Source organism: Alligator mississippiensis, chromosome 13, assembly GCF_030867095.1.
Source record: "Alligator mississippiensis isolate rAllMis1 chromosome 13, rAllMis1, whole genome shotgun sequence".
NCBI classification, from domain to species: Eukaryota; Metazoa; Chordata; order Crocodylia; family Alligatoridae; genus Alligator; species Alligator mississippiensis.
Window position 1 is genome coordinate 38,744,225 of NC_081836.1, and position 22,865 is coordinate 38,767,089.

The following is a 22,865-nucleotide window of genomic DNA, read 5'->3' on the forward strand; positions in this document are numbered from 1 at the left end:
ATTAGCTCAACACTTGTTATTTAATACAATCTGGAGATACTCTTCACTGGAAAAAGTGTAACTTTGCTACAATACAATATGATATGGTACAATGCAATACAATACAAGAGCACTTAGCACATTTTCTTGCCTGAACGAGTTTTAAGTGCATTTATCACATGTTAAGTGTCCCATACAACATGGTCCTTAGTGAGATGGAATGGTGCACTGAACCTTTCTTTATGCCTGCTTTCACATACTCTTCATCAGGTGCTACTAACTACAGAAATACACAGATTCCTCTTCCATACTCCCCATACTGAAATCCTGGCTATTTTTTAGTTGTCCCAGGCCTCTTGTGTTACATCAGCGGAATAAGGAATGGAACGTCAGTATCACAGAATCAGGGAAACAGGCGGTAGCCATATTGGTCTCCAGGCAGAAGGAATCAAAACTCGTGGTAGACGTGGTATTTTTTATTGGACCAACTAGATATTTGCAAAAAATGTTATGGTTATGTCTCAGAAGGAAACATAATTCAACATCCTTCTTGCCTTCAGACAACTTTGAGGCGAATAGACTGCTCTTTTATCTGAGCCTAATTGGCACAAAAGGAACTTTTCCAACCAGGAGATCTTACAACGCCTTCAGCGCTCCTGTGAAATACGAATTTTCATTTCCACCTAGGAGAAATTTTATAATCTTTGCATTGTCCTCTGCCTGAAGACAGGTGAGTGTGCCTGAAAGCTTGCAAATAAAGATTTTTTTTTTTTGCAAATATCTATTTAGTCTAATAAAAGATATCACCTCTACCACAAGTTCTAACTATCATAGAATGAAACTCTCTTCTACCACCATTGTTTCCCTTGTCACTAGACCTTTCTTCCCACTTCTTCCTCTGTCCTATCCCCCACTCACTCATGCCTTCTGCTTTTTTCACACCCTCTGTGTTGTTATTCTCATACTATCTGCAATGCAATATATCCTACTATACAAGTCACTTAATACAAAGATGAATGAGCCCTAACAGTAGAATGTATAGGTTACTCAGCCCTGTATAACGAGTGGGGAACATACCAGTTCCAAGGACATACCAATCTACTCTGGTGACAGTTTACATTCAAAAGCTATTACTGCTGCCCTATGTTTTAAAGTTTAGTGTTTGTCAAAGGTATTGGAGTAGCAGCCTAGAAATTAAAGTCCTGTGGCCACAGGATAGGTACAATGCATAGGCCAGGGGTTTCAAACTCATCAGGCCCCATGGGCCAGAAGAATGGCACAGGATGGTCCATAGGCTGAATGAATGGAGCAGGATGGGCCCCAATACTGGATCCTGCACCTACCCTGGCTGGTCTGGGACTGTTACATGCCATACCTACTGCATGACCTGTGGTGCTTGCAGTGCTTCCCCTGGACTGGCCAGAGCCAGGTACCATGTGCAGCTTTTACCCCAGACTGACAGGAGTGTGCATCATGTGCAGCTCATGTTCTGGACCAGTTAAAGCAGGTGCTATGCTCACTGGATCTGGCAAGCAGGATGGGTGGACCACCCAGAGTGGCCCCTTGCAGGGCCAGCACCAGGGGGTAAATGATGTGCCTCTATGGGGCTGATCTGGCCACAGGCTATATCTTTAATACTCCCGCAATAGGCAAAGGCAAAAAGTCTGCTGAGTCTTTGACCTGTCTGCTGATTCTGCCAGAAGTGGGTCATTTAGTGCCAAGCTGATAGTGGTGGTGATTCTGATTTGTGCTCACTTTTTGGATCTAGTTTGAACTGAGATCTGCTGATTCATTTCACAGTGGCTTCCTGACATGTTGATAGAGTAAATTACATGGGTCACCAGCCTAGGCTAGATTCAGACCAGTGACCAAGAGATAAAACACTCTGACCCCAGATCATTTGTCAAACTGTGAGACCAGAAAATTATTTTATATTGTTATATCATCAGGAATTTTTTAACAGTGTAAAATTCAGGAAAGTGTCTATAATCTAAATTGGACAGTTTTTATGAAGACAAAGAGATCAAGACTGATATTTTCTAATCCCGTGCTTTATTATTTCATTGCCATTGTTTCATTTCATCATTCATAACTTATCTATTAGTGACCTTTATTTTTAAAAACAGGTCAAGAAGGGACATATCTTAATCCCAAGTTACCACTGACAGACTTTTCAAAATATAGCCAGTGTAATAAAAATGAATATACAACAATAAATGATAAAGGTTTACAGCAAATAAATTGTGAACACTGATAGGTAACATCTCTTCAAATCACTAGACAAAAATGATGAACACATAGAATAGGATGGATTTGCAAATGTGTTTGAAACAGGAAAAGAAAATGAGAATTTTGTTAGGGAAGTTGATTGGAATAATCTGAGAGCATTGTAAATGTGAATGGCTTGTGTATGTCTCTTGTTAGGTCAGGAGAAGATTTACTAGCCCTCTAGGTAGGATGGTGGTCCTACTGTACCTTCCATTTTAAGAACTCAGCATCTTGAAATCAATGCAAGTAGTAGACACTCAATGCCTTTCCCAATTTGCCTTTTCAAAATATAAACAAAATGCTGTAGGATCTTTGTTTGTGTATACAGCAGTATTTGACTTTAGTTTGTGAATGCTATGAGCTTAATGATAAGTTGTCACCATTTTAAAAAACTGTTCTCTATTATCCTGTTCATCATTTTGTGTTTTGGCTTCAGGGAACAAAAGACAAACCATGGATTCTTCAATTTTGACAGAAAATAGCTTCCTTGATTTGCTGCACAGTGACATTGATCCAGTGCACCTGTATACCCTGTTAGATGCCAAGTCAATTGAAAATGCGGAAAGTGAGGTCTTAACAGGTTGGTAATGCATATGATTGGAAAAGGGGGTTCATCCAGATGCTGGAAGGAAGCATTACTGTCTCCTTTGAATGAAACAATTGCACAAAGACACTTCATTATGGTAGCTGAGCTAAAGTTAATGCAAATATGGCATTCTTATATGATCATTCTCCATTACTATATAGGTACATCTAGATACAGTACTTCATTTCTAGACCCCAGCCTATGATAAAAATTGTACATCTAAAGTTATTACTTTCAGTTCAGCTTGTATCATACAAATCACACCAAGTGGTATGTGTGAGATTGTGGGTGCTGGCATACAGGGGTAACCGCCATAGTCAAGGTACTTGTTTACTTCATGAAGCTTCCTGCTCTCACTGCTCTCTGTCCCTGGGTTTCCTGTATAGGAGGGGCAGCGATATTTGTTTGACTTTGCATTTCTACTAAGTGCATTGTATGACTAGCTCACAAAAAATTGCTTAATGTTGAGACTGGGCAAAAGACTCACAGACCATGCAAGCAGTTCCTAAATACTGCTTATGATAATTTTGATTTAGTATCTCATGTTTAGAAAGAAGCATAATAGCTTATAAAAATGGATGGAAAGATGCAGCTCTCTAGCCTAGAGGACCTGAATTCCCTGCCTAGCACCAAAACATGACAGTATTTCCTATCAATTGGAATGGCAGTGTTTTCACTTGATACTAGTGGCATTACCTGCACAGGGGCAAATTGGGAGAAGATCGGGCCCCCAAATCTTAGTTATTTCATGCTTGCTTATTGCCTCATCTGAGATAAGGGGCCAGAATTGTACCATGTAAATTTCTGATTGGTGCTGAAGTCTACAGGAATTCGTCTTGCAAATGCAGCCCTACATATGCAGGAATATCTAAAAGAAGTATGAGTGAAGGACTAAAAACCTTATTTTCTTCTTGAGATATGTCCACCCTGGAGACTGCAGTGCAGTGTATATACCCAAGCTATCTGGGGTACCAAAATTAATTTAGCTGAGAAACAGGGTAAATTACCCCAATGTGAGCCCCATGCTACTACATCTAAACTGCTCCCAGCACCTGCAGTAACACATTTAATACTAATTCATAAATCTCTACTGTACACCATAGCATGCAGTGTGAACCCATCCTTACTTATAACAGTGACATTCTGTTTAATCATATGCCTGATTGTCACCATTGTAAAAAAAGACATGTTTAATAATTCCACATATGGTGGTCAGTTTTTTTTAGCTTTAACTATAGTTTCTATTCCTATGTAATGAGTAAGTGTTGGTTAAGTTCTTAGTGAACCAAATTTTTTTGCAACAGTCTAGTTGGTCTAATAAAAGATAATCACCTCTACCACACTGACCTCCTCCTCCAAAACCTCCTGCTGAGGTTCTGGCTACACTTTTCCCCACACAAGTTTCTTTTCGCACTCCCCATCCATGGCCCCACCAAGGCCCGGGACCTCCTGGTCAACCTCCTCCTGGCCCTGACTAAGCTAGCCATCTGGCTCACCAGGATGGAGGCTCTGGCTGGGAGGGTGCCTGAGGACTGTGGGGCCTTTTTCCTGGGACTGGTCTGTTCCTGCATCCGAGCAGAGTACCACTGGGCAGTAGCCTCTGGCTGCCTTTTAGAGCTGGTGGGTGCTGGCTGGCATGCTCTGTTTGGTGTCCCCCAAGGGTACATTAATTTTAACCCTCTGACCTCACTAACACTCCCTTTTTTTGTCATTTTTTGTCCCCCAGAATCAGTTGAAGGCTTGGATCCCATCGTGGCCCAATAGTGGCAGCCCACAGTAAACTAGTGGGCTAAAAGCCCCCAGCCCAAGTCATCAAATAGGTGTACCGCTCTGACCACTAGTGAACCAAAGGGTTTTGAAAAGCTCAATACAGAATGAATGCTTCATGAAGAATTACTAATTCTGTCTTTCAACTTGTTCTGCCTTCTCCATTTCTCCCTGATAATGTCATTCACAACCAATTTTAACTTCTTTTTAATTTAGATCCTGAAACTGACACCATCAACCATGATCAGTTCAACAATTTGGATATATTTTATACAATGGAAAACAGTGAGAGTGGGGAAGAATTATATATCTGTTCAAACACAAGAGAAGCTTATGCTAGAATAGGTATGAGATTTTTTTTGTGGTGTGGTATGTTGGCTTTTAATGTTATTTTCTGCTTTCTTAGAGTATCGGTTCCTTGCTACTTAACTTCTACAGTAAGGTCAGGCTAACGTCAGTCTTTTTTTTGTCTAATGGAGTTAGCATTTTAACAATTATGACTGCTTGCAGACATTACACACACACACACACACACACGTGTGCTCACGCTTTAGCAGAAGAAGCGGAGTGTTAGTTTGACCCAGCTCAGCAGCATCTATATAGATTGGGTGCTTCAGTGGGGGGGGGGGGGGGGTTGGCCCTTTTATCTAATAGCTGATTCAACCAATTTTTTTGGCCCTTTTATCTAATAGCTGATTCAATCAGCTATTAGATAAAAGGGCCAAAAAACCCCCACTGAAGTGCCCGATCCATACATAATGCACTGCCTCTTCTGGGCATGCACTGGACAGCGCAGGAATGAGCCGAGTTAAAAGTAAAGCTCCATTTTGAGGATTTTTTTTTAATGTCTGCAAGCAGCCATACATGATTTTAGTCTATACAAGAGGCAAGAATTATTTGTGGGATGATGATATCTTTTATTGGACCAAACTGAATGTTTGGGATAGACTTAGACAAGCTTTCAAGTATCATAGTACTCTTCCTCAGGTCTCTGGTGGAGAAGCAGACACACATCCAGTCAGGCTAATAAAAGATCACCCACAAAAATTCTTGATTCTTGCATATCTCCTGCACCATCATGGCTACAACATCACTACAACACTATCATAATTTAATATCTAATATCTTTAGTAAAACCTACTCTAATAAACTCCCCTAAAATAATCAATCACTTACTTTGCCTCAAACTTGCTACAAATCTTCTACATAAAAAACTAGAAATATAGTAGGGGTTTAGGTTGTAGCCATGTTGATCTAAGGACATAGGCAGACAAGGTTCCTTGGGTGAATTTGATATCTTTTATTAGACCAACCCAAGTAGTTGGAGAATAGTTATTAAGCAAGCTTTCGGGTTCAAAAACCCTTCGTCAGGCTAAAGAAGCTTCAGCAGTTGGTGTGTGCTCTTCCTGGACGGAATGAAAAGTAAAGAAGCCAGGGGCTGGGCTGGGGAGTCAGTTGCCAGGCAGATTATAATGTGTCAAAAATCCAGTGTCTATGTTTAGTTCATGATCTCTAGTATCAAAAATTGGATTTTTGATACATTATAATCTGCCTGGCAACTGACTCCCCAGCCCAGCCGCTGGCTTCTTTACTTTTCATTCCATCCAGGAAGAGCACACACCAACTGCTGAAACTTCCTTAGCCCGACGAAGGGTTTTTGAACCCGAAAGCTTGCTTCATAACTATTCTCCAACTATTTGGGTTGATCTAATAAAAGATATCAAATTCACCCAAGGAACCTTGTCTGCCTAGAAATATAGTATACTTATCACTAATCATATGATGTGGCAATTGTGTCCAGCACCTTAATATTAATGATGCCAGCTCTACCTAATGTGCATATATGTATGATTATTATAATTAACTTTTTCAATGAATATGGGTTCTTAGAGACAATTCCCACTCTCAGTAAAAGTAATAGATTTCAGTTGTCTTAATGGAAACAGAATTCACCCCACAAGAGCTTAACCACTTGTCCTGTTAATAATGCTGGTTAAGTGAGCAGTCAGTTATGAGTGCTGGCACGTATCTGTGCTGTAAGACCAGCCAACAGATTGCATTTTTATTTCAAGTCCTTGTGAAATAATTATGTGGCTTTCCAATGCAGGCTTATCAATAAGTATCTCTGAAATGCATATAGTCATATTTTCCCATTGCAGGAGCGAATTGCTGTAGACAATGCTAAATAATAATGCTTTTAAATAATAGAGATGTCTGCTCACATGTACAAGTCCAATAATGTTATATGAAATTTGTGCATCCTGCAGGAGGAACTGTCACCCTTGAATACACCAGAGATTTTGGTTGATATGGAAAAATACATGTTCAGTAATAACTATTTCCTGCTTGACATTTGCTTTTTTAACTTCCCTATTTTCTAGGGCTTTGTATTACTTGAATGCTGAACTTACTAAATAAGCAACATTAATTTAAAGTTTATAATTCCTGTGAAGTTCTGTAATATGGTTTATGAGAATCATCTACAATAGTTTTCTGATGTAAAATTTACCATCTCATTGTGCTCTGTTGTCCTTCTGGTCAGCTGGTTTAGCGGAATATGTGCTCAAAGATCCACAGGAGAGGCAGATGGAAGACACATTTGGTAAGTTTATTACATGGCAGGCAAAGATTCATTTTCTTTGTAGCAGCACTGTTTGCTTCCAGGAAGGGTTCTCCATTTTCAGGAGAAAACCACAGAAACTGTTTAGCATTTTATACTATGGAGTAAGATCATAAACTGTCTCTGCTGGTACAAATGTAACATTTTTAATCCTTAAATCCAAAGACCTTTACATTCTCACTTTATACATAGGGAAACTGAAGCCCAAAAGTGCCTTATCCAGGGTAGCACAGCAGGTCAAGAATAGAATCCAGGTTGTCAGACTTCTGATCTATCTATGAAAGTGTTGAGATGCAGCCATGTAATTGAGACAATTCATATCTCATAACTTTTTATTACTACTTTAAAGATTCATAATGGCATTTTGTCCAGTCTCGGTGCATTTGAGGCTTTGCTTTTTATTTATTAGTTCATGGGAAAGTTTATATTCACTTCAGAGGAAATAAGATTGTTCACAATACTTGTATTTGAATACATATAGATCATAGTAAGACACTAGGTAACCCATCAATTCTCACTTGGAAACTATCTGTTTACTATTCTTTAGTCTTTCTAAAGAAGACACCAATCTTTTTTTGGATCTAAAATTGAGTTCCAAATTCCATTACTTGCTTAAGGCTGAGCTCACAGATCAATCAGACATGTTCTGGAAATGAAATCCAAGCACTGTGATTTTCAGTCTTCTCCGCTAGTCACTAGACTCCATAGGAACGCATTTCAATTTAAGTAGGCCCTTCAATATGTGATGACTATGATTATCTCTTGTATTGTAAGCCCACATGATACTGTAAAAACTGATTTCAGATTTCCATGAGCTTTTCATATTGTGCAGGTTTGGATACACATTTGTTTTACATTTTTCCCACATCTTTACTGTGCAACAAGACATTTTTTGAATCCCCTTGTTCTGCATTTTAGTGTTCAAATTTACCTTTGGCATGTACACTGTGTTTGAGAACCATGTTTATTCAAATGTGGCAGTTGCTTGTTTTTCTGTGTTTAGCAGGAAACCTCATTTTTGATGAAATGGCCACTGAAAGCACAGAGGGATTTACAGATGTCAAGATGCAAAAATGTCATAAACGAAGTAAGTGGAACAAAAAAAGTGTGACTGGGGAGCAATTTGCTTAGAAAGCTGAAGTACTTAAAACTTTTGTTTTTAAAGACTCATCACCGTACCTATTGGTCCAAATGCCCTGATGGTATAAGCATCTACTCCAAATCCAAGGGCATCGTGCTCACTTAAACATAAGGTGAACTTGTCTATTCTGCCTCTGATATGCTTTGGAAGGTTTATTGTCCTATAGCATGACTCCAAGCATAGTAGGTTTTACCATCCCTTATGTTGCTTTGCTCTAGCGTATCAAAGTTGAAGTGGTGTTTTTGGTGTATTTAATTGTCCCTAAGGAATTCTTAGCTTCACTATTCCCTTTAAAAACCCAAAGAAACCATAGGTCACTGAGATAAAAATGTGCAGCTTAGTGAAAGGGTGTAGGTTTTAGCCGAGCTGGTCTAAGGATATAGGCAGACAAGGTTCCTTGGGTGAATTTGATATCTTTTATTAGACCAACCCAAATGGTTGGAGAATAGCTATTAAGCAAGCTTTCGGGTTCAAAAACCCTTCGTCAGGCTAAGGAAGTTTCAGCAGTTGGTGTGTGCTCTTCCTGGATGGAATGAAAAGTAAAGAAGCCAGCGGCTGGGCTGGGGAGTCAGTTGCCAGGCAGATTATAATGTATCAAAAATCCAATGTCTATATTTAGTCCATGATCTCTAGTATCCAGGAGGTTGACAAAATGGAGTTCATGGGTTCATACCTCATCCAATGCACCAAATGCCCTGATGGAAAATATGTAGGAGAGACCAAACAACAACTGCTCACCAGAATGAATGCACACTGGAAATCCATCAAAGACAGAAATACCCAATTACCGGTGGGAGCACATTTCTCACAGGAGGGCCACTCTCCCTCCAATCTCTCAGTCCTGATCCTCAAGGGAAACTTACACAACACTTCCCAGAAACGAGACTATGAACTCCATTTCATCAACCTCCTGGATACTAGAGATCATGGACTAAATATAGACACTGGATTTTTGATGCATTATAATCTGCCTGGCAACTGACTCCCCAGCCCAGCCCAGCCCCTGGCTTCTTTACTTTTCATTCCATCCAGGAAGAGCATACACCAAGAGCTGAAACTTCCTTAGCCTGACAAAGGGTTTTTGAACCCGAAAGCTTGCTTAATAACTATTCTCCAACTATTTGGGTTGGTCTAATAAAAGATATCAAATTCACCCAAGGAACCTTGTCAGCTTAGTGAAAAACTTTCATATTTATAAAACAAGAAACCTACAGTTCTGCACTAACCGGAAACTGCCTCTGTTTCTAGTCTATCACATGGCTATATGCGTAGCTGCTAAAAGACTGTGCCCCAATTTTCTGTAGAGGGTTTCATGCCTTGAGTTATGCTTCAGAGTTTCATGGGAAAGTAGGGCCAGAAAGGACCTCATGAGGTCATCTAGTTCAGCCCCAGGCAGAATCATCCCTAACTAAACCAGCCCAGCCAAGTGTTCATTTAACCTGCTCTTGAAAACTTCCAGGGATGAAAATTGTACAGTTTCTCCTGGTAGCCTGTTCCTGTGCTTGACCACACTCATAGAAAGTTTTTCCAACCTAAGTATCCTCTGCTGCAACTTGAAGCTAGTGCTCCTAGTCCTGTCCCCTTAGGCCACAAAGAAAAGTCTATCTCAATACTCTTTTTCCTGTTTTGAAATCCCCTCCTCAGCCTTCTCTTCTCCAGTCTCTATTAACTCCTCATCATATTTTAAAATGCATAAATTAGGTACCAGTAAGAGAAACTGGGTGTGTCTACATGAGACACTTTACTGCACAGTAGACTAATCTGTGCAGTAAAGTGTCACCATGTACCCATGTGCAGCAACTACTGCTCAAAAAATTAGTCTACTGAGCAGTTAGCTAGTACCTGTAAATACAGGTACTAAATTAACTGTGCAGTAGTTACTGTACAGTTGGGCTCATGTAGACACTGACTGGGATCAAATTTGCACCTGGTCAGCCATACCAGAAGGGGGCCCAATCCTGGCACTGCTCAGCTCCTGGTTCCCACCAGGGACCACCCCCACCCAGTGTTGCAGGGCTCCTGGCTCCCCACAGGAACAGGGAGATGAGCAGTAGGGCTGTGCAAAACTTCAGGTGGTGATTCAATTCGGAGGAGATTCAGCCCAATTTGGTGGTCGAATCTCCAAATCCGAATCCAATCAGGAGACCAATTTAAAGGTCCAAATCAATTCAAAGCTCTCTGAATCTTCGAAAAGATTCGGAGAGCTTAGATTCGGGCAGTCCCCGGTGGCTGCAAATGTCTCTAAGCTGGTAAGTACTAGAGGCAGGGGAAAGGGGGCTGGGGGAGTGGGGAGGGGTCCATGAGGGGACCCCCAACCCCCCCACTCCTCCAGCCCCACTAACCCCTGCCTGCTCCCTCAGCCCCCCATGGCTGCCCGCCCCAGCTCCCAGTACTTTAAAAAAAAAGCCCCAGTGCTCACCGGGTGCTGCTGGGCAAGGGGGTGATCCCTGCTGCCCCCCACTGCCCCACACTTCACAGAGGCCTGAGCAGCTCTGGGACTGGGGAGCAGCTCTGGGACTGGGGAGCTCTTGCTTACCAACCCAGCCAGGGGCTGGGTGGGATCTTTCCCACTGTTGGGGCAGCTGGCAGCAAGCCCCCAGCTAGGCGGGGATTCCCCACGCAGCCAGGGGCAGCCAGGAGCTGTTCCACTGGTGAGACAGCTGGCAGCAAGGCCCTGGCTGGGCGGGACTGACCAGGGCAAGAGGCTGGAGAAGTGTTCCCTCCCCCTCAGCTGTTTTCTAGCCCCCTACCCTATTCAGACAAAAAGGGCACAGGGCTGTTCCCCTACCCTCTGGATCCCGGGCCTGACCCTAGTGTCCCCTGCCAGGCTGGGGCTGGCACTTGGGGGAGCCTAGAGCTCCCTCTGGCTGTCATATAGCAGGAGAGAAGCCCTGAACTGCTTCTGTTGGGAGCAAATTTGCTCTTGACAGGTGCACATGTAGACATGCTCTCACGGAAAGTTTACTGCACAGTATTTGACTGTGCAGCAAGCTTTCTGTACATTAATTGCACATGTAGACACACCCACCTTAGATTATCCATCTTGCCTCATCTTATGTCATTAACAATAATGTTTCTTATTTTTAGCATTCTTAGGCACTGCAGAAAATCACTCTGATACTTCGGAACCCAAATGCAGGAAAACAGGTAAGTTATTAGCTAAATACAGAATGGAAGAATGACTTTGGAAGTAATTTCTTTGGCATTCTGATATCCCTAGCAAGGTGTTAAAGGTAATTATTGTAGCTTCTACATACTTGGCCTAGCCTGGGTTTACTAATATAGTAATAAAATGTCAGAGAGCATCCATGCTTTAATACAAAAGATGTTGGTTTGGGGCAGTGGTTCTTCACCTTTTTAGATTCAGGACACTTCTCCATGACTTGTTTTAGTTTGGCAGCATCCCAGTTGAGAAGCACCGTTGTGCTGCTTCACCTTACCCCTGTGCTTCTCAACTGGGCTACTACCACCAGCATGACTGCCGCAGCCAAGTGAAATTACCCAGCATGCCTTGTACTCAGCCAGGTAAGTCTAAAGCAGAAAGGAGTGCCCAGTCTTGCTGCAGCACTTTCCAATCACCCCCCACCCCCACAGCTCGGTTCCTACTCCTCCTTGAAACAGAAGCATGCAAGATAGTTCCACCTGCCCTGATGCCTCTGCTTCCATAAGGCATGTGGAAGGTCATACCAGGAAGGACTGCAGCCAGATGAGGTGCTTCTGCCTACTTTAGGCTTATCTGGCTGTGCATGAGGCATGCAGGGCACCCATGCCACAACACCCCTGAAAGATTGAGAATCACTGGTTTAGGGACTTTTTCCTTTCCTAATCTATGTACTGAACTTTAACTGATTCAGTCTGGAAGAGGAACGCGTTACTGCTGAGAACTAGGACATTTCTGTATTCCTTATAAATAGTCAGTACACTTGTGCTTACTCTGTGTTACTTGCTCCAGGATTAGATCAAAAGGGAGCTGTTATAGGAACCACAGAAACTACACAGAAAGGGCCAAAACAATGAAAATAAACTTCCCAATACATAGTGCAATGCAGTAGTTAGGCTAGTAGCTAAAAAAAAGGTAAGTCCTAGGGCCCATCCCTGTGTATACAGCTATTCCACTCAGGCTGAGAACCTAGAGTTCAGAGGACACTGATCAGCTAAAAATATGCTCCGTAGAAGAAAGGGAGGGGCAAGCCTTCAGCTTCATGCCAATAGATTAGTTGAAAGTCAGGGTGTGGCAAGAGCAAGACTTTAGTTTTGGTTTCCAGTTCCTTGAAAGCCAGGTACCTTTTAGCAAATAAATCCTAGTTCATTCTGGAGACACTGATTTTTCTCTTGATGCATGCTATTACTGGCCCAAGGCTCTTGCAGGTGCCTTTAAGCATATTAAGCAGTAGTTCCTAACCAATGTGCTGCTTTCAACGATGCCACAGCTTGCCCATCTGTAGCACAGTGAAAGTGCCAGACATGCCTCTTATGGAGCCAGATCAGGAAACAATTGTGGCAGGAACAGGCACTCCTGACTGCCCTAAGGCTGCCTGCTAAACCTTTATCTGATAACTCTAATGCAGGCAGGACTATCTGCTCCTGCTGCATCTGCTTCCTGATCTGACTTTGCAAAAGGCAAGCCAAATGCTTTCACTTGCTTACAGCAGTAGCAGCAACCTGGTTGAGGACCACGTCATCCGAGGCAATACAACTGTGGTTCTCAACTGGGGTGCCACTAAATTCGGACAAGTTCTTGAGGGGTACCTTGAGGTTGGGAACTACTCTTCAGTAGAAGGATTGGTAACTCAAGTTACAATACAATCCAGAGACTTTCAGGGAGTGACTGGATATAGGTGTAACCTCTAGAGCTGTGTGAAATGGCACTGTTCTGTTTTGACTTGCGTTTTGACATTTTGATGGAAGTGTTTCATTTCGAATTTCATTTAGATTCAAAACTGCTGTTCTGTTTTGTTTTGTCAAAACAGTTTTGCTGTTTCGATGTTTCACCTATAGGCTATAATGGGGAAGCTCAAAACAGCCTATAACTTTGCCATTTCTGGCCTGATTTAAATGAAAGTTGCGGGAATAGTAGCCCCTTCTGAGCTGAGGGCATAAAGCCTGCCAAGTTTCAAGGCGATGGGTGCAGGTGTTTCAGGGAAACTGCACCTCAAAGTCTTGAAAGCAAAACTCATGTCACATGTATGTGTTCAGCCACAGAGGGGTCAAAACTGCAGACATGCTAGGCCCTGATGAGGCCACAAAGCCTGTCAAGTTTCAAGGAGATAGGTGCAAGGGTTTTGGGGAAGCTGCACCTCAAGCTGCTGACAAGCAAAATTCATGCCATGGGTGACACTGCGTGCGTTAAGGCGCAGCAGGGTGAAAGCTGCAGGCCTGCTAGCCCCTGCTGTGGCCACGAAGCCTGCCAGGGGTCAAGGAGATCAGTGCAGGGGGGTTCTGGGGCCCTGGACCCCTAGCTGCTGACAGGCAAAACTTGAACACACAGCTCAGTAACTGACACCAAGACAGAAAGCAGAGCAGTTCAAACAGTGCTGCTTTTTATGCAGTTTTTCCATCCCTCCCCCAGAACACTGGGATTGGAAGGGACCTCGGGAAAGGATGACAGTCACTGACCAGCTACATAGTCAATATGAGAGTACTCTTTTCCCCCTCCCTCTCCTTACTTTAGTTTCTGTTTCCCTGCAGGCAAACCCAGCTTGAGCTTCAAAACTCAAAACGTTTTGAAAATTTTGAAATGTTTTGACTTGCCTCGTTTCGTTTCAAGGCTGTTTCAAAGCTCTCTGTTTTGTTTTGATTTCACTGTTTCAATCTCGAAATGAGTCGAAACAGCTTCGAAATGAAACTGCTGGTGAAATTTCGCGCAGCTCTAGTAACCTCCAGAAAAAGTGGAAACATGAAAGGGTTTCTCAGGACTGGAAAAATGTTTTGAAAGGCCAACCTACTTTGCGACCAAGACAGATATATATACCCTGGCCAATTTATTACATTGTCAGTTTGAATTGTGCAGCAGCATTGCACAGATACTAGCCTGAAAAATACTCTTGAAAGACCTCACTTCATTTCTCACATGAAAAGAAAAAAAAGAGAAAATGCATAATCCTGCAAATCCAAATGTAACCATCCTTTGGAAATACAACATTATATATACTAGCAAAGAATGACAGCATTACATTTACCAAAGTTCAAAATAAACTTGAAGTCAATACTGAGATTTCTCAAAGGGAATATTTTGGTAGTAATGTCACCACCATGAAGTCTCAGGTTACCAAACAACAGAAACAATGACCTATAGTTCTATGGACTAAATGCACATGATCTCATACATTCTCGGAAGCTAAGCTGTCCTGTATCTGGTTTATATTTGAAAGGGAAACTGCCTGGGAATTCCAGATCTCATAGTTGTGGTTGAACACTAAGTAAATTTTGGACCACAGAATCTGAATGAGTGAAAAGGCTTTTTTCGTTCCATTGTGGCAACTAAGATGATATACAGTAATGATAATAATAACAATGTAAACAGGGAAAAACCATAGAAGCCACTGAGCTGTAAAAGCCATTGAGAAGAAGCAAAAAGGGTTGTATCCATATTACTAGTCAATTGATTAAAAAATCAACCAAGCCATTTTTTTTTTTTAATTTAAAATTATTTCTGATGTGTTGCTTTAAAGGGCAAATATATGCCATAGCCAGGAATCCTCCATACTCCCTTTGACAAATGCAAAACTAGGGCCAAAGGTTGGGCATAGGCTATTGCTTCTTTTGAAATTTGTGTTGATTATCAGACAGTCAGGCAAACAGAATGGTTTCATTCCTCTAAATGAGGCTTGTCATTATTGAGTGGAGAATTTTAATGAGGCCTGGCCCTATTCGCTAGTAGAGTTACATCTAGGTACAGAGCCAAAATCAAGGACTTTATTGTGCGTGCATCTTTCTGGATCTTATGCAGCATTACGGTAGTGGACCATGACTGGAAGGTTGAGCACAAACTATTATTCTGCTTTATGACTTCATCCTTGGCAATAAATTACATACTGGGGGGAAGTTATCTTACAGCTTGAAGCTATCTCGAAGGAAGATGGGCCAGAAACAATGAGCACATTCTTTTAAAAAAATGAAGACAGTCCAGAATCTTAACAATGTGCATTTTATCATACAGCCATGTTAGCTGGCTCCTCTTTGAAGTTCTGTTAAACACATTAGTGCATTTCAGAGGTTTAATGCCAAGCCTTTTGTTTGTGGTAAATCAAAATACTCTGAAGATTTGATACATGTCTAGTGTGTTATGCCATCTGTTCTGAGATCTTCTATAGCTTGTTTGATTTCTGGTGTGAAAATTAACTTTTCCTTACAATTGTTTATTTCATAAAGTGGATTCCCCTGCTGTGTCTACAGTGAACAGTAGTTTCTTATCCGTGACTTTGAGTGGTTCTCCAGTGAACTCCAGCTCCTTCTCTCTCCTACACATACCATTTTCTGTTACCACTATAAGTCCAACAGGAAGAAGTTTTATAGCTCCTGGTAAGTATGCTCCAGCTACTCATTTCCATGCCTCACCCAGGGTGATATCAATGAAAACATCTTAAGTATTTGTCTTAAACTTAGTCAAAGATAGGGAGAGCAATATATCACTTAAAACTGTGATAACAGCTATAACTGAATCCATTAGTGGAATTAAAGGTCACTTCAGGAAGGACAGCAAAAGTGAATGGCTCATAAACAATGCAGTGGAATGAGACTTCTTTTTATTCTGCACATTATAGAATATGATCGTAATAGTCACTAAAAGATAAAAACTTAAATCATGGGTGTTTCTAGGGATAGCATGTACATGTTTTTAATTAAATTTTTATATAATTTATTTTGACATCTATTTGCTCTCCAAATACTTTTTTTTATATTTAATTTGGGGAAAAACTCTTTAGATTTTGATTTTCCTATGATTTTTTTTATTTTGCTTTGTTCCACTGTGGTGTTTATCATAGAACAAACTCAAATGAACCAGGAAGAGTTTGAAGTTAAGCATGGACTATGGAAGCAACTGAGTAACAACCTTTTTGCATGATATTAGTTGAAACAAGACATACAGGCCAGACAGTGTTTAAGTTCCATAGAAACTCTGTGCTGTGGCAGATCAAATGACAAGCTCTGCATCATCATAAAAAACTTTTGGGCTGAAGTCATATAGAGGAGAAACGCTTGCTACCAGCGCAAGCTACAGAATAAACAGCTGCATGAAAACCTGCAGGGCAGAAGACAGTGGGTATGAACAGGTGTTCATTTCTAATGATGGAAATTTCTGGGAAACTAGAAATCTTTCATGGAGATGGGGGAAGTGCTGCCATCCCATCTCCCCTACACCTTTCCCAGACTGGGGTGATTCCAGTCTGGGGAAAGCATGAGGAGCAGAGGCTGGGAGGGCAGTGGGGGAGTGGAGAAGTGGGGAAATATTCCCCCCTCCCCTTTGCCTTCCCCAGATTTAGGGTCACTCCAGTCTGGGGAAGCATGGAGAGCATTGCCCCCCTGCTCCCTCCCTTCCTAGATGGGTAAGAGACTGGGAGGGTGGGGAGCAGTGGGGCAACACTCCCCCCCCATGCGTTCCCTAAACTGGGGTGTCCCAGATCATGGGGACACGTGGGCAGCAGTGAGCAGCTGCATCTCTCCTTTCTTCACTGCCTGCCACCCCTGTCTCTGGGAGAGTGGGGAGCAGCAGGGCAACACTTCCTATGTCTTTTCCAGACTGATGTGTCCCCAACTCAGAAAGTTTTGAGAGAGGAGGAGAGGGGCAGTGGCAGCTCAACTCCTCCATGATCGGGAGGAATTAAGCTGTGAGGAAATGCTCCCCAGTCCGGGGAAGGCACAGGGGAACCTGCTATTCATCAACTCCCAATTACAGAGGAGTGGAGCAGAAATGTATAGGCATTCATTCTAGTGAGACAACCTCTCTCAGGGGGGGGTTCTTCCTGGTATCAACCTGAAAGTTGTTTCTCCCAGGTGGGGCAACTTTCCTTTGGAAGAAACTAAATGAACACCTGTGCACTGGCAATTAGGGTTCTGCGAAATTTCACCAGCCGTTTCATTCCGACACTGTTTTGACCAATTTCGAGGTCAAAACAGCAAAATCAGAATGAAACAAGGGCCATCGAAATAGCCTCGAAACAAAACAAGGCTGATCAAAACATTTCTAAAGTTGAAACATTTTAACCATAGGCTGGGGATGGGAAGTCAGTCCAGCTGGCCTGACTTCCCATTCCCAGTGCAAGATCTAGCAGGGGGCAGGAGGCAGCCCAGCGGAGCTGCTTCCCGGTGCCCTTCACTAGATCGCCCCGGGGGTGGGAGGCAGCCCAGCAGGGCTGCTTCCCCACCCCCTGTGCTTCATCATGCCAGCGCAATCAAGGGCGGAGTTGGGAAAGCAGCCCCACTGGGCTGCCTCCCGCCCCCAGCACGATGAAGCGCAGGGGTCAGGGAAGCAGCCCCACTAGGTTGCCTCCCGCCCCCGGCGTGATCAAGCACAGGGTTTGGGGAAGCAGCCCCGCTGGGTTGCCTCCTGCCCCTGGTGTGATTATGTGCGGGGGTTGAGGAAGCAGCCCTGTTGAGCAATCTAGCGTTGGGGATGGGAAGTCAGCCCAGCTGGTCTGACTTCCCATCCCCAGTGAAACTTGAAACAGTGGCAAAACAGCCTTTCTGTTTCAATGGAACAAAATGGAACAGCTGTTTTGACTCAAAATGAAATTCGAGAAGAAATGCTGTTTCGTAGAACTGTTAAAACTCAAGGCAAAACAAAACAGTGCCATTTCGCGCAGCCCTTCTGGCAATCTCTACCAACAAAGTGGTGATTTAAACAATGCCTGTACAGAGCCAGTGGTAATGTGTGAGTCTTGCTATTTTGAGGGGCGCATATCAGTTACTTCAGGTTCTCTAATAGATACTGTTTACTCTTGCAAACAGTAAACTTCTTCAGTTAGCCGTATACTAAAATTCCCCTGTATGGGTCACAGACATCTGCGTTATCTTCAATATTGTACATTCATTGTGAATAATGTGTCACATTATTAGGATGTGACACATTATTAGGATGCATTAATAGGATGCCTTTGACAATTAATTATTTAACCAGCAATAGATTTTGCTGTTCAGTCACTCCCCAGTTGAGATTAGTTGTCCAGAAAGTGTACCCCTCTGTGCAGGAAAAGCTCCATTCCTGGCACTAGACCTAAAGTCCTTAAAATCAAGTGAGTACAGATATTGCTCTCATTATCAATATTTTCTACAGGTTCCATACCAAACTGTCTCCCTGTTAGTGCTAAAGGGATTCAAGTGATTCCAGGTTTTCCAGCCCTTCCTCAGCAGATAATTAGTTTGCCTGTAAGAAACGGTGCCTCTGATATTATCGTGTGTCCAGGTAAGGGCAATAATGTTTTAGCCACTTTTTAAAATCAGTTCTATCAAAGTCCTGTAGCTCCTAGTCATAATTGCTCTGCAGCTGTTGTGAAGTCATACTGGCTAGCAAATCCATTCATTTGCTTATTTTATTTCCAGGGTCCTCCTTCCCCACTGAAACGTCACAGTTGGCATCACCCATTCTTCCAGTCAATTTATCTGGTAAATACAAGATGGCTTTTCTTTATGTACAGTATCTCTGAAAGCATGAGGTTGTTTCTATGCACACAGAACCTAGTCCTTTCCTGCATATTTTGTCGTGTTGGATTTCCTTATAGCATTATGTTGGCATTTGGTACTATATAACATAACTGGTAATCTCTTTTCTCAAGGCTTAGCCCAGTCCAGAACACTAGTTAGAATCTTAATTGAAAGTTGGAGCTACAAAGCCAGGTATATTTCAGTAGCCAGATCATCTGCACTCATCACAAAGTCCTATCTCCTGGACTCTAATCTGTCCAAATTGTTTATGGAGCCACTCACAGGCCTGGTATCTTCACAGTCCTGAGTCAGAAGTGGTGTGGGTGCTATTTTTAGCTAGAATTAGAATCAATCATAGAATAGAAAATGATTCTGCCCCAGCCCACTAACCATTTGCCCCAGCCCACTAACCATTTGCCCCAGCCCACTATTTTTGTTGCCCTTTTCTGGACTCTCTCCAATTTGTCCACATCCTTCTGTAGTGGGGAGCCCAAAACTGGACACAGTACTCCAGATGTGGCTTCACTAGTGATGAATATAGGGGACAAATCACTTCCCTTGATCTGCTGACAATGTTCCTCCTAATTTAGCCAACTATGTCATTAGTTTTTTTGGCAACAAGGGTACAATGTTGGCTCATATTCAGCTTATTGTCCACTATAGCCCCTATGTCCTTTGCTGCAGAGCTGCTGCTTAGTCAGTCAGGCCCCAGCCTGTACTGTTGGATGGGATTGTTCCGTCCTAAGTTCAGGACTTTGCACTTGTCCTCGTTGAACCGCACAAGATTTCTTTTGGTCCAGTCCTCCAATTTGTCTAGATCTTGCTGAATCCTAACCCTACTCTCCAGTGTATCTACTACTCCCCGCAGCTTAGTGGCATCTGCAAATTTGCTGAGGGTGCACTCCATCCCATCTTCCAGGTCACTGATGAAAATATTAAACAAAACTGGCACCAGAATCAACCCCTGGGGCACTCCACTTGATACCGGCTGCCAGCTAGACATTGATCCATTGATTACTATCCTCTGAGTCTGACTATCCACCCAGTTTTCTATCCACCTTGCAGACTATTCATCTAACCCAGACTTCCTTAGCTTGCTTGCAGGTATGTTGTAGGATACTATATCAAAATCCTTGCTAAACTCAAGGTATATCATAGTCACTGCTCTTCCCATATCCACAAAGTAATTCATCTCATTATAGAAGGCAATCAGGTTGGTCAGGCATAACTTGCCCTTGGTGAATCCAGGCTGACTGTTCCTTCTTCTCCAAGTGCTTAGAATATTCATTAATTTATATATATTAATTGATATATTGCTATATATCTGCTGCCAGGAAAGTGGAATTCAACCTGTGTATGTTCAACAGGCACTAAAACCAGAAATAAAACAACTTCTTTTCTGATTGGTCTTTTCTCTGAAGTCTGATTTAGAAGTCAAACAGATGCTGTAGAGACTCCAAAGTTCTTCAGAGCAAATCAAAGCACATGCAGGTGACAAACAGTCCCTCCTGTCATAGCAGTCTGCCTCCAAAGATTTTCTCTTCACTGTCAAGCAGCTATTAATCCTTGGAGCTCTTCTTTAAGTGGTTGTGTACCTGGTTCCCGGGTTCTCTTAGTGTATCGCTGTTGTTGAGTACAGTTACAGTAGGTGTTATTGCCCCCTAGTGGCTATTTAGCTTTCTAAATGCATCTGAGCTAACAAGTGAGAATTTTAAAGGTACAACAGAGGATGTCTTTCTGGTTTCTGTAGTTGTAAGGGACACCACACAAAATTGGACCCACGTACTTTTATGTTACTTTACCCAACAGCACAAAGTGCACTAGCATTTCAGAAACCTAGAATGAGGCCTTACACTTATACTCCCCCAGCAAACATGCCAACAGATGAGTGGAGAAGGAAGCAACAAGAAAATCATTTTTGTCCTTCACTAATTTTCCTACTTTCTGTTACCGCTTGGCTTATTTGACTTATTGCCATTGAACTCTCATCTACATGCCTCATTATAGTTTTCATTTTGGTTTTTGTACTCTCTTTTATTAACCATCTTCACTCTTCCCTACATGTCCCCCAGCTTCTCACATTCACTCCTGCCTCACTCTAGCATTTCCTGTAATTATTTAATTATTTTCTATATTCAGTACCTGCTCACTTGCTGATCCTTTGCCTTACTCTTTCCTAGTTCAGTCACCTTCTCAGACATCTGCTGCTAACAGCTAACAGTGAACTCTTTCTCTCTACAGAACTTAAGTTAATTAAATTTGGTGCTAATAACATTGGGTATAGTGAAGGGGATTCCTGATGCTGCTCCCATGGTCCCTTATCTCCTGGGAAACTGTAGATTGTAATAGGCTATTTTAGGAGGGTACTGGTAGAGCTTTTACCTTGAGTAATCCAAAGAAGTATCTGATACAGGCCTAGTTTATTCCATCATCTAGAGATGCTGTAACAGGAAGCTTGGTGCTCCATCTACTTTAAGGCAGGCAGGCTCCGGCTGAGGCAGATGCAGAAGGAAAACCATTATGGACCATGCCTGAGAAGGAACCTGTAGGTGTGGCCAGGTCTGATTGTGGAGTCATCTGACCCAGGGGAGGGCTGGGTTTAGATCGGATATATGCCCAGGCCCTGAGCTGAGCCAGCAGTAAGATCCTGGAGGCTTCTGAGGCAACATCTCCTAAGCAGGATGCCTATAGCTCCTCAGTGCCAGCACAAAGAGAACAGAACTTCCTGCAGCAATCTGGAGGTTTGGGAAGAGACTATGGGGAGGAGGAGGTCATCCTTGGGGGTCTAGTAAGGGGGTCCAAGAGCCCAGAGAGGGGCTGGGAGTGAGCCCAGAGAGGGATTGAGTAATGGATTTGAAGGGTCCACAAGCCTGGAGAGGGGCTTAGTGTGGCACCAGGGGCTCCAAGAGCCCAGAGAGAGACTGAGTAAGGGACCAGAGGGTCCAAGAGTCCAAAGGGGCTGAGTGTGTGACCTGAGGGTCCGATAGTGTGGAGTGAGGCTGAGAGCATAGAGAGAGAACATGAGAGAGTGATGACACCTGCAAAGCTTGAGGCATGGTGTAGGGATGGACTGGAGCCACACAAGTAGCCCATAAGGCAATGACCATAGACACTTGGTGGTCATTAGAATGAGAGCAGATTGGTGAAGCCCTGGGGCAGTCTCCCTTATATAAACCAAATATATCAAGGCATGGCAGGAAAATGAATGGATGACTGCCCACAGAGACCAGAGTGGGTAGGACTGAAGGACTCCAAGGGCTTTACAGCCACCCCTGGAGATGACCCTGTTACAGATGCCACTAGAGTTCTTGCTTTCCAAGATAAGGGCTGGACTCTTTTTGAAGACATCTATATGGCCCAGTGCAGTAGCATACAGTGATATCTGACCTAATCTGAATGAGCTAACTTAAGTACCAGAAGCAGTCCAGCCTTATTAGCATGACACTCCACCTGCGCTGACATACTCTGGTCTTCAGCACAGTTAATTAGTTTGGGGAGAGTACTGGATTAATGCATTTATACTGCTTCTGTTACCCAACCTACCTCTGGATAGCACTGCATGGCAGTCATAGGTCTGCCTGTTGGACAAGCATAGTAAAGTCTCAGACCAGTTGCTGTAACATCAGGTTGTCTATACTGCAACAGCAGCATGGGAAGGACTAGGCCAAGGTCCTGGACCTTAGGCATGCCCCAGATGCAGAAGCTTTCCAGTTCCAGCTCTGGGTTCATCCTCAGAATCTGTCTCAAGCCTTCAGTCTCCAGCAGGCTTTGAGACAAGCCTGGTGCAGCCTCACTGACAGATTTCCAGGTCTGGAGCATGTTAGCAGGCTCAGCTACACAGGGACTGGATGGCACATGCTCAG

The 22,865-nt window shown here is 42.9% G+C and overlaps 1 protein-coding gene across 1 annotated transcript in view; it reads left to right on the forward strand.

Annotated features, from left to right (window-relative positions):
- CIITA (class II major histocompatibility complex transactivator) overlaps positions 1-22,865 on the forward strand; it is a 59,746-nt gene that overhangs the window by 13,283 nt on the left and 23,598 nt on the right. Inside the window, exons 2-9 of the mRNA XM_019494589.2 lie at positions 2,684-2,827; positions 4,817-4,945; positions 7,143-7,202; positions 8,224-8,307; positions 11,449-11,508; positions 15,733-15,882; positions 18,635-18,763; positions 18,901-18,963. Of these exons, the coding sequence (XP_019350134.2) occupies positions 2,684-2,827; positions 4,817-4,945; positions 7,143-7,202; positions 8,224-8,307; positions 11,449-11,508; positions 15,733-15,882; positions 18,635-18,763; positions 18,901-18,963 (819 nt within the window). The remainder of the gene's footprint in view (positions 1-2,683; positions 2,828-4,816; positions 4,946-7,142; positions 7,203-8,223; positions 8,308-11,448; positions 11,509-15,732; positions 15,883-18,634; positions 18,764-18,900; positions 18,964-22,865) is intronic.